The 12,509-nt window shown below is 44.1% G+C and overlaps 1 protein-coding gene across 1 annotated transcript; it reads left to right on the top strand.

Annotated features, from left to right (window-relative positions):
- Nucleotides 1-777: 777 nt before the first annotated feature.
- On the top strand, nt 778-9,731 carry LOC142852902 (transmembrane protein 184C-like). Its single transcript, XM_075977886.1, has 6 exons — nt 778-1,008; nt 4,874-5,004; nt 5,097-5,133; nt 6,770-6,969; nt 7,699-7,773; nt 9,578-9,731. Exons 1-6 carry the CDS (start codon nt 892-894, stop codon nt 9,708-9,710), a joined length of 693 nt encoding a protein of 230 aa, XP_075834001.1. The 5' UTR covers nt 778-891; the 3' UTR covers nt 9,711-9,731.
- Nucleotides 9,732-12,509: the final 2,778 nt, after the last annotated feature.

Here is a 12,509-nt window from a genome sequence, read left to right as displayed (position 1 = left end):
TTTCTGAAGGGGTCTCAGTTCCTACAACCCCCCTCAGGCTCCACTAAGACCCAGTAAGTCAGCAAAACCACTAGTCCTCCACTACCCTCTCCTACATCCCTCGCCCCGCCCACCGGTAACCTAGGTTATAGTCACGCCCTTCCTCTGTAGCTAACCAATCATAAAGGCTGATGTTACGGGACAGGGTTTGCCTAGCTTGAAGCTCCCCATCGGTCATTGGCTTTGAGTTTCTGATCAGAAAGGGAATTGGACTCATTTCTTTCTTTTTATTTCTTTTTATTTTTTTATTTTTTATTTATTAAAGAGCCTCCTCCCCGCCACAGCCTCCCATTTCCCTCCCCCTCCCCCAACCAAGTCCCCCTCCCTCATCAGCCCAAAGGGCAGTCAGGGTTCCCCACCCTTTGGGAAGTCCAAGGACCTCCCACCTTTTCGAAGATGAGTTTCACTACTGTGGAAGTTCCAGAAGCGTGAGTGAGGAAGTAGGTAGCCGGGACTTCGAGGGGGAGGGAGGTGCGGAGACTCACCTGCCAGAGCAGGGGGGGGGGGAGTTGCTGGTTTCCAGCTGCAGGTGGGACCATCCAGGTCACCCCGGCTGTCCTCTGGGCCATGGTGCAGCCGAGACTTTAGGCGACCCCCAGGTGAGCAGCGTCTGCGCCGCGGCCGACCGGGTGCATACCGGTTAGCCAGCAAGGATGCAGCCCGCACCTGCGAGCATCCCAAGCGGCTTCCACTGTGGCAGCTGCAACCACAGCGCGACCCGAGGACGCGGTGCCAACGGCTGCTGAATTTTCCCCTGTAGAGAGCCGGAGGAGAAAAAAAAACGAAGAAAACCCGCCAAAATCTCGGCTTGGTTCGTTTTTTGAGCTGGTCAAAACTAATTTTTCTGTGAAAATGCCCTGCACCTGTAACAACTGGAGGCGATGGATCCAGCCCCTGCTCGTAGTTATTTACATAATTGCCATCCTCGTCTCAGTTTCCTTCGGTGTTTGGGAACTTCAAAAACTAAAGGTAGGAGGGTCCAGCACCTCTACCCTTTCCTAAGCTCATGGGCAGAATCCCTTTGTCTGCCCTCTCATGCTTGGGGTCTGAAAAAGATTTCGTCTTTGAACACACGGACCCGTCTGATTTCATTTTGCCGCTACAACTGGAGGTGGGACCGGGTGGAGAAAATAGTCAATGTTGCTGCTGAGAATGCTTTGCTGATACCCATCAATTCCCAGAGAACTCTTCTTGAAATCAGATCTGCTGTGCAGTTATTGATCTTAACCAGATAAAATAAACTACCTTGAAAGCTACATTCTGGATTTTAGAAGCTCTTCCTGAAACGAAAGGATTCCCTTTAGTTTGACTTGCTAATTGTTTTTATGAAGTTACGTCTTTTGTTTCTTTCTTTAATGGGATAAAGTCTAATGTAGACCGTGCTCTTTGAAATTTGCCTTGTAGCCTAGAATAATCCTCCAAGCACATTCTCAGCGCTTCTGATTATTGAAAGCTGGGGATGGAACCCAGGGCTGTGTGCATTTGAGGCAAGCAAGCATTCTCCCATCTGAGCGACATTCCCAGAATTGAAGTTGCTCCTCAGTAAGGGAGAAGTTTTACTAAAGTTCCTTGTCTATTCATCTTTCTTTCTTACTTTCTTTCTTTCTCTCTCTCTCTCTCTCTCTCTCTCTCTTTCTTTCCTTCTTTCTTTCTTTCTCAATCATGGGAAAAGTTTTACTAAAGTTCCTGTGTATTCATTTCTTCTTCCTTTCTTCCTCCCTTCCTTCCCTCCCTCCTTCTCATCCTCCCTCCCTTCCTTTCTTCCTTCATTTCTTTCTTTTCTTAAATGTATTTGCTGGCGTATTTGTAGGATGGCCCGGTTGTGGAGGTCAAAAGATAGACAAGTTGAGGGAGTTGGTTCTCTCCTTCCTTCTTGAGTGCTGAGTGAGGGCGGAGCGCAAGGGATCAGTGCAGTGTTGGAGGCCAGCACCTTAGCGCAGCCATCTCTCTGACCCACCCTTCATTATGTGTTGATGTCACGCTGTGACATTAGTAAAGCATTGCAAGCTGGGTACCTAACATAGCCATAATATATGTATAAAGGGAACTTAGAATTATCGACTAGTTAATTAATAACCAGAAAGTACTTTTATTGAGAAACACTTATTTTGGAAGAGTTATGACATACCATGTAGATGACCTCCCCTTTGATTGTGGAAAATATTTTAGTTAAACAATATGTCTAGCCATATTTGTAGGGTGCTTTTGTTCACTAAACTTTTTTTGGCTTCTCTTATAGTCCATATAGCTAGTTCAGGCTATTAAAATATGACATTAAATATTTCTCATTTGTTAAGTTTTTAGGTTATTTGAAATTTGTTGTCCAAATTTGGGTATAGCAATCTTAATATAAACATAACTTCCTCATTTAGTAGTCCTTGGAATATAGTATAGGAAGGTGAGTGAAATGTGTACCATTTCTGCTTAAGACTTGTCTTAGTTGTGAGCTGCAGTTTCAAAGCCTCTAACCTTTCAGACCAATTCTGATCTGCAGTGTAAACTGCCAACACCCAAGTCAATCCCTCAAGTTCTGATCGGGGTCCAATGGAGGGAGTGCAGGTGAGCCTGTCATACTGCACTGGATATGCAAGTCTAGACCTCAGAACCGCTTCAGCTGCAGATACTCGTCTTGTTTTGTCTGCTCTCTCTGCCCTAAGAAAATGCCATAAACTGGACTGTGAAGATGGCTCAGCAGGTCACGCAATAGCCAGGAAAGCCTGACCCCGAGTTCCCCTCTATAGCCACCATGAACGATGTCTATGGCAAGAGGAAGGTAGACACATAGTTGCCTAGAAGCTTGCCAGCCGTCTGGCCTGGCGTATGCAGCACAGCAGCAGAAACAAGAGAGACCCTGGCTCACAAGGTGGAAGGAGAGCTGATTTCCCAGAGTTGTCCTCTGACGTGCACACATGCATTCACCCCTTCCCCCACACCTGCACTCATACCTGCACACCTGTACCCACACATGCACTCACACATGCACACCTGCACTCACACCTGCACACCTGTACCCACACCTGCACTCACACCTGCACACCTGTACCCACACCTGCACTCACACATGCACACCTGCACTCACACATGCACACCTGTACCCACACCTGCACACCTGTGCCCACACCTGCACTCACACATGCACACCTGCACTCATGCCTGCACACCTGTACCCACACCTGCACACATGCACACCTGTACCCACACCTGCACTCACACATGCACACCTGTACCCACACCTACACTCATACCTGCACACATGCACACCTACACTCACATGCACACCTGCACTCACACCTGCACTCACACATGCACACCTGTACCCACACCTGCACTCACACATGCACACCTGCACTCATACCTGCACTCACACATGCACACCTGCACTCATACCTGCACACCTGTACCCACACCTGCACTCACACATGTGAAAGCACATGTTTATGAACTGAGTGCCTTCAACAGGAATTTATCTTTTCACAGTCCTGAAAACTATTTTGGAGTCAGATATCATGGGGGCCAGAGGGGTTGCTCTCTGGGGAGGGTGCTCTCAGGTCACAGGTGGCCATGCTTTTGCTGAATCCTCAGGTTGTTGCCTGATCTCATGCAGTCACCAGCCCTGTGAGACTCTGACCTCATTTTACCTAAGTCACTTCCCATCAGCCTTACGTCCAAATATGGCCGTTGGCATTCGAGGTTAGGTTTCAGCCTCTGAAAGGGGAGCACACCTAGGTACTCCCACAGGTGTACTCCTAGGTATGGTCAGACTTCAGTCAATGCCCGCAGTTAGAGAATGCTTTAGATCAAGGACACAGAGAAGGAACAATGGCAAAGGACCTGGCACCAGTATTTCACAGGAAATTACAAAGAACAAAGTGAATGCCTGGGAAGGAGGGTTTCGGGGAACATTTTGGCTGGTGTCCATTGTTGCCACCTTGCCTGTCACGTTTCACAAGTAGAAAGGTCATTGGGAGCTCAGTGATTTCACTGCAGTTGAAGGACTAAAGCCAGAACAGAACTGTTTAAGTGGGAATGTGTGGTGCAAGCTTAGAATCCGGAGAATCTTTGAGTTTTGAAGATTTGACTCTGAAGGGCCCTGAGAAATGATAGCACCATGGGCAGAGAAGACTGAGATTACAAAGGCTTTGTTTTGTCTTTAAGGTTAGAGGTATTAGCTAGAGCATATCCTCAAGATCGCTCTCATTCAATCTGTAACTATGATTTTATTTAACCCTCTGAGAAATGCTGAGTACAGGAGATTCCCTCTGTGGACGAGGACACTGAGGCAGAGAGAAGTGCCCACAGCGCTGCCGTGCTGTGCCACGTGACTGCAGCGGTGGCTGTGGTGGCTTGTTTTTCCTGTCGCATGGTTTATGACTGCTCGACATGGAACTTTCCTCCTAGCAGCACTCTGTGAGGCACTTGGTCTGCATCAGTCCTTGGCACACACGGTGCTGGTCCTCACTCAGACATGATTCTGTGGGCAAAGATAGTATGGGAATGTTTTGTTTTGTTCGAGGAGGGCTCTTTTGGTGTCCTGGAGCCTCCTCCTTGGCCGCACACTAAAGGTGTGTGCTCTCACACCCCTCTAACTCCAGGTCCAAGGACTCTAGCGCCCTCTTCTGGCCTCAGCAGATGCCCACACATGCACATACCCACACACAGACACAAACATTCGTAGAAGTTTTTAAAAAGTAAATCTTTTTTAAAAATTGTTACTAATTATTTTGGAAATGCCAAGCAGGATTAGAAATCAAATGAAAACATAAGAAATAAAAAATATTGATCTTTGTAGTTTTAATATCAGAATCTAAACTAATGTGTTCTTTTGTTTTTCAAGGCTGGAATGCACATACAACCATGGCTTATTGCCGGTGTCTTGGTGCTGTTGACAATCCCTGTGTCCCTCTGGGGGATTGTGCACCACTTACTGCATTTCACGCAACCAGAGCTTCAGAAGCCGATTATAAGGTCAAGTCTTAATATATTTGCTACTACTAGTGTTGACTGACATAATTCATAAACATGATATTAAATGTTATTATATGTTTTACTTTCGATAGAATTCTTTGGATGGTTCCAATATACAGTTTGAGTAGCGTAAGTATATTTTATTGTATTGCATTAAGAACTTTTGGGCTGGAGAGATGGCTCATCTCTCTCTCTCTCTCTCTCTCTCCTCTCTCTCTCTCTCTCTCTCTCTCTCTCTCTCTCTCTCTCTCTCTCTCTCTCTCTCCCCCTCTCTCCCTCTCTCCCTCTCTCTCTTTTTATTTTTGAGATAGGGTCTCACTGTATTTCTGGCTGTACTGAAACTCACTCTGGAGACCAGGTTGACCCTGAACTTACAGGGGGCTCCCAGTTTTTTGACAGAGGTTTCTGTCTCCCCCAGTCCTACAGCTGTTCAGTCCCAAAGAAACACACAGAACTCTACATTAATTATGAACTGGTTGGCCTATTATCTCGGGCTTCTTATTAACTCATCCTTATATCTTACATTAGCTCGTAATTCTTGTCTGTGTTAAGCCACATGGCTCAGTGGCTTATATCAGTGAGGCTAGTTTCATCTTGTTTCCTCTGCAGCTGAGTGAGGACCACAGACTGAATCTTTCCTCTTCCCAGAATTCTCCTGTTCTTGTCGCCTCACCTATACTTCTGCTGTATTAAAATAGGATTGACAGGTTGCAGACCATTGTCCCACAGCACCTGTCTGTCTCCCTAGTGCTAGGATTAAAGGCATATACCACTGCAACTGGCTAACTTACTTTTTTAAAATGTTGGTAAAGAAGATAATGTAATGAAAAATGAAGCTGTTTCAAATATTTCTAATGTGTAGCTCTTTTCCTGCGATTATCTTAAAGACAGTTGTAGGCATATTGTAGGGATGTATTCTCTCACCACTACTCTTTAATATATGCTTGAAATTAATAATAGTGACAGCCCTGGAGGTTGAGGAGATAGGGGTGCAGATAAGAGAACCCCATGAGTTCAAGACCAGCCTGGTCTGTATACTGCGTTCCAGAGTGCAGACCTGGGGTCAGGGGCTGTTTTACAGGTATCTGCTCCAGGGTTGGCTGAACCCATGGATGCAGATTCTCAAGGATCACTATCACGCTTTCCCGTTATTATTTTGTCACCTCGCCCCCCAAAAGAGGAGAAAAAGGAAAGGACAAAAGACTTTCCACAGTGGATGTAACTACTCTGGTGGTTAGTTATAAGAAAATGGCTTTAGCCAGGTGTGGTGTTGCACACCTTTAATCCCATCCCTCAGGTGGAATTCTGTGAGTTGGAGGCCAGCCTGGTCTACCTAGTGAGTTCCAGAATATCCAGGTTACGTAGACCCTGTCTGGAAAAAAAAAAAAAAAACAAGAAAGACACACACACACACACACACAGATGTCTTCAGGAGCATTTTCTGTGATCATTTTTCCCTTAATTTCGGATAACTTGAGAACACAGTTAATTAACTTTTCTTTTTATATTCCTTATTTGCCCCAGCACTTACCTGTTTTGTTAGCTGTATTGAAGCTGCTTGTTGCACACCAAGGCTGGGGATGCAGCTCAGTGATGGAATGCAGCCTTGCATTCCCTGGCCTCCTCCCCAAGTGAATCCATTCTGGATTATGGTAGTTTGCGGCAAGCATGGGAAACGATCTCCAGGCTCTAGAGTTAGCTTCTGTGAGTGGGGTGAAGTCATGTTATGTCGGCGACAGGTCTTTAACGTCTTGTTTTCTCGTAGTGGCTCTCTATGAAGTTTCCTAAAGTAGCCGTCTATGTGGATACCTGCAAGGACTGCTACGAGGCTTTCGTCCTTTATAACTTTATGATCTTAATGAGGAACTACGTACAAATCCAATCCCCCCGTGTGATGCTACACCTCGAAACTAAACACCAGCGTCTCCCCTTTCTGTGCTGCTGTCCACCATGGGCTAGGGGAGAGTAAGTATGTTTGTCTTTAGTGAGCCTCCGCGTGGGCTTTCAGTATCAGCCAGCTGTTTTTATTGCTTGTTGTTTTGTTTTCTTTTTATGTTGCAAGTGATCACTCCGGTAGAAAAGTTCATCAGTGAATTGTAGGAGAGAACATTAGAAAACATTTAGTCAGCATCCTTTTTACAGCTGGGAATAGGAGCCTCTGTGATCTTGTCTGTGATCACACACTAATTGTCTCACTGCTGGGACAAAATGACTGCCAAGAGCAACTAAGGAAGAGAGTTTGTGGAGCCAGTCCATTGTGGTGGGAAGGTGTGCGGCAGGAGCTCAGCTCACCGCCTCCTCTGTGCAGTCCAGACCACAGCCTGGAGAATATGCTGCCACCCTCGGTGACTCCCTTGTCCCAGGAAATCTTTCTGGGAACACATTCTTATATATGCACAGGTACATATGCACAGTTGATCTGTGCCTCAGTTTCTCTCCTGGAGTGTGTGTTAGAGCTTTCATTGTCACTTCTATCAAAAATTTCTGAGATAATCGGGTTTATTTGCACTGTTGATGAGATCATTGGGTCCTGTTGATTTGAGGTATATCATGGCAAGAGTGGGAAACAAGGAAAGACCAAGGTCCCAGTACTTTCTTCTCCTCCTGTTCCACGCCTTGTGACTTTAATTTGGAGGCTTTGAGATGCTCTGATGCCACTGAATAGTTGAACTTTGGTGTTCTCTTCTCTTGCAGAATGGTTAATTGCATGTGCAGATGGGGGATGTTACAATATGCTGTCATTAGGCTAGTCACCACTCTGACAACAATGTAAGTGTGACCTTTCTGGAGCTGGGTTTATTTTATCTTCTTGATATATGCCAGGGAATACAGCTCAGTTAATAAGAGTGTTTGTTTGTATGCACAAAGCCTTAGATTTAATTCCACAGAAACCAAGTGTAGAGAATGGCAAATAATCCTAGCACTTCAAGGTAGATTCGGGAGAATTGAGAGTTCAAGTTCAGACTGGGCCCTGTCTTAAAAAATAATTCTTAAATGGGAAAAACAAGTAGAAAATCAATGTTGATTAATAATGTAAATCCATATGTAAAAGCTGGAATCTACTACAGTGAACAATGCAAGAATTGTCACAAGATTTACATTCTTTTGAGAGCAGGCTGTAAAACACAAAAAATAAAATCTCCTTTGGGTTAACCAAAGAGGTTTATTTTCTACCTTGTTAAGAGTTAATAGGAGTTGGGCGTGGTGGCACACACCTGTAATCCCAGCATTTGGGAGGCAGAGGCAGGAGAATCTCAGTGAGTTCAAACCAGTCTGGTCTACAGCCAGGGCCACACAGAGAAACCCTGTCTCTAAAAAAAGTTTTATTAGGAGCACTGTCTTTTGTTACAAGGAGCAGGGGCCCCTTGTTTGTCCCAGCCACCTGGCTAGCTTACACCTGAAATAACCACACAGAAACTATTAATGAAAACTGCTTGGCCATTAGCTCTAACTTCTTATTGGCTGACTCTTACATATTAGTTTAACCTATCTCCATTAATCTGTGTATCGCCACGTGGCAGTGGCTTACTAGAGATTCTAATCAGCGTCCATCTCAGGTGGAGGATCATGGCTTCTCTCTGACTCTGCTTTCTTCCTCCCAGCATTTAGTTCTGTTTTCTCCACCTACCTAAGTTGTGCCCTATCAACTAGGCCAAGGCATTTTCTTTATTCATTAACCAATGAAAGCAACACACCTTTCATTCCAGCACTGAGGAGGCAGAGGGTAGCAGATCTCTGTGAGTTTGAGGCCAGCATGGTCTACATAGACTGAGTCTCAAACACAGACAAAAAGCATCTGATGTCAAATAAGAAGCATAATAAAACTACCCAGGAAACGTTCCCTAAAAATATCCAAAGTGTCAATTTATATGATTCCTTGCATGAAATTCAAAGTTCTGCAGCTCACAAAATAAAGACAGCCACATTGAAACAAACCAGGTCAGTTCTTTATTCTACCTTTGAGCTGGAGTGCTTTATGGCTTAAGATGTGTTTGCTGCTTAGAAAATGGACAAGTGCAAAACCCAGTACTTAGGCTAATAATTACCTGGCGGGGGGTCTAGGTCCGCAGATATGCATCTGCCAGGTAGTTTACAGGGAAAAGGTGAGCTGGGATCAATATTTATCCGTCACATTTTCCAAAATCAGGCCTTGTCTGCTGGAGTTAGTGATGATTCTCTAGTTTAATGATGCTGAGTTTGTCATTCCCTTAAGGTAGAAGGAATAATCATATCATACACATCTAGAAGAATGTCCTCTCTCTGTGACCAGAGTCAAGAGATGATCCATAGTGCTGCTGAAGTAAATGGTCTCGGAATTCTTAAGTGTGTGTTCAGCGCTGAGAGCACGCAGTGGTTAAGAGCACTCCGAACTCCTGCATAGGCCTCGGGTTCAGTAACATCTAGGGCCAGCGTGGCCAGCACCCTTTTCTGGCCTCCAAAGGCACTGCACACACATTGTGTACAGGTCTGCATGCAGTAGAAAATCCATATACATAAAATAAGTCTCTAAAGGAGACATATTAAGATATGGGTTTGCTTGGTTAGTCATAACTTTGAGTTTTGCCATTTTTAGGGTGTGTGAAACAGCTGGTGTCTACAAAGAAGGGAACTTAAGTGTCGACAATGCATGGACTTACTTGTTTATAGTAAATAACTTGTCAGAATTCGTAAGTAAATCATCATTCCCCATAGCTGTACTAAGTTAGTTTCTGTTGCTGAGTGTTATCAGGTACTTTTCTTGAGAAAAATATAACCTTTTCATTTGTACATGTTACTCGAAACAGCTTTAATGTATATAAAAGTACAGTAATGTGTTGATGAATGATTTGGTGATGTTTCCCTGTCTGTGGACTCCTGTTTGCCCTTGTTACCGCCTAGCTGTGGGTAAAAGCATTGTGTGCTTCTAAATGAGCAGAACAACACAGTCAGCCTGTTCAGTTAGAGGGAAAGTCTAATTGGTGCAAAAGGATAAAGTTTAAATAAAAATGAAAGGATTCACCAGGCGGTGGTGATACAGTCCTTTAATCACAGCATAAAGGCAAATCTCTGAGTTTGAGACTAGCTGGGTCTACAGAGTGAGTTCCAGGACAGCCAGGGCTACACAAAGAAACCCTGTCTCAAAAAAAAAAGAAGAAGAAGAAGAAAAGAAAAAGAACTCAATACTCAATTGTCTTTTCTGTATTTAGAATTAAGATTTTTTGGTTTTTGTTAGTTTTGATTTTTCTCTGTGTAACAGTCATGGCTGTCCTGGAACTTGCTTTGTAGACCAGGCTAGCCTGAAACTCACAGAGATCTACCTTCCTCCACCTCCCTAGTGCTGGAATTAAAGGCATGCACCACCACTGCCCGCCAAGACTGAAGTTTAAAAAAAAAAAATGGGTGCTGTCTAGGAACTTAAGTGCTGTAAGGAGTGTCTTTTGGTGGGGCTTCCAACAGTGTAGTAACTGAAATACAGTGGCCCACACACAGTGTTGGAAGTTTATAATGGTTCTGGGCATGGCAGCGCATGGTTCTGGGAGGCAGGGGCAGGCAGATCTGAGTGTGAGGCCAGCGTGGTCTACAAAGTGAGTTCCAGGACAGCCAGTGCTACACAGAGAAACCCTGTCTCAAAACACCCAAAACAAACAAAACAATTTTTAATGGAAATAAATGTGGTGTGTCTCCAGAGATTTCCCTCGTGTTTGCCTTCATGACCCATAGTCCTTTTTCTGGAAATATAGTCTAAAGAAATGGTCAGAAGTGCTTTTGCCTTCCGGATGAAATACCCATGATAAGAAAGGACTGGAAACGCTCTTCATTGTGGGCATAGTTTGTTCTTCCCATTGGCATTTAGATAGATATTAAAAGTAAAATTTAAGAAAACCGCACAAAAATTAGCTACTTTTAGTTGAAAACAATATTGGGGAACAAAATTTTATTTTAGTTCATGACAGATGTTAGAAAATGGGTTGTGGCTGGTGGAATATGGAGTGTTTGCCTAGCACACATAGCCCTGGGTATGATCCCAACCTAACAGGGTAACAGTTCCTATGTACAGAGAAATGGCTCGGTGCCGAGAGTCAGTTTGTTTTGGTTTCTGTTGTTGCTGTTGCTTTTGAGTTTTTGAGACAGGGTTTCTCCATAGTTTTGGAGCCTGTCATGAAATTTGGTCTGTAGACCAGGCTGGCCTCGAGCTCACCGAGGTCCGCCTGCCTCTGTCTCCTGAATGCTAGTATTAAAGGTGTGTGCCACCACCGCTAGGCCTTCAATTTCTTTTATTGTTTTTTTTTTAAACAATACTAGAGCTAGAACCCAGGACCTGTGAGTGTAGAACATGCACCTTGCTTGGCCCTGACTCCACTGCAAGGATCTGAAGAAGGATCCTTACTGCTTTCCTGTCCTGGAGTAGTTTAAATGAGCATAAAGTGTCTTATCATTTTAATGGGGAAAGTCAGCTTTCAGAGATGCTTCTTTCTGCTGAAGTCCTGGTTGGTCTTTAGAACTGACTCTGACGTCATGAACATGTATTCTAAGAAGTCAGACCAGCTGGACTAACAGACTGCTCTCAAGGAAATTTGTATGATGTAGATTTCATGGTCACAATATTATTGAAACTGTACTTATTTAATGTGTTGATTTACAAACCGTGTATGTATGTGTGTTGTGTAAATGTTACACAAGAGACTAGCTAATAATAATAATAATTGAGTTTTTATAAAAATTGACGATAACTTGTGTTTAAAAGCTTAACAGGTATGTTTCCCTTCTCTTTTGAATGAAAAAAATCTTCTGTTCACGTCATTTGTTTATTGCTTGAGTTACAGTATGTGAATACTTAGAAACACGTTCAGAAAAATGGCACATATGTCTTGAGAAATTTCACATGTATACCTCTGCAGTAACGTATTAAAAGCACTAAAACATTGACTAATCAGCCTTAAGTTCCACCTGGAATGTTCCTGTAGAGCAGGCTCTGGTTTCAGCTTTAAGAGTCAGTCCCTGTCTTTCTACTGCAGAATGATGAATGTTGCTTTTGTTTCTAGTTTGCCGTGTACTGCATCTGGCTGTTTTATAAAATGCTGAAAGAAGAGCTCAGTGGTCTAAAACCTGTTGGCAAGTTTGTTTGCATCAAAATGGTAGTCTGGCTCTCATTCTTGTAAGTATTGCGTGCTCTTAAATACTCTTTCTTTATAAATGCCAATAAAACTCTTGTTTAAGGGAGTTTTTTAGAGTAATGTGAAGACCGTGCCAGACTCAGTGGTCCCAGCCCTTGGGAAACTGAGGCAGGACCACCCGTTCAAGGCCAGTCTAAACTAGGCACAAGTCCTTGGGCTGGAGAGAGAGAGGCTCAGCAGTTAGAGTTTGTTGCACATATCCAGAGGACCAAAGTTTGTCCCCAACAGCCATGTATGGCGACTCACAACCTTATGTCACCCTAGTTCAAGGGACCCGAAGCCCTCTTCTGACCTCTGTGACACATGCACATACTTGCACAGTCTCTCTCTCTCTCTCTCTCTCTCTCTCTC

This window comes from Microtus pennsylvanicus, chromosome 6, assembly GCF_037038515.1.
Source record: "Microtus pennsylvanicus isolate mMicPen1 chromosome 6, mMicPen1.hap1, whole genome shotgun sequence".
NCBI classification, from domain to species: Eukaryota; Metazoa; Chordata; class Mammalia; order Rodentia; family Cricetidae; genus Microtus; species Microtus pennsylvanicus.
Note: the sequence above shows the minus strand (reverse complement) of the source record. Positions and strands in the feature narration are given on the sequence as shown.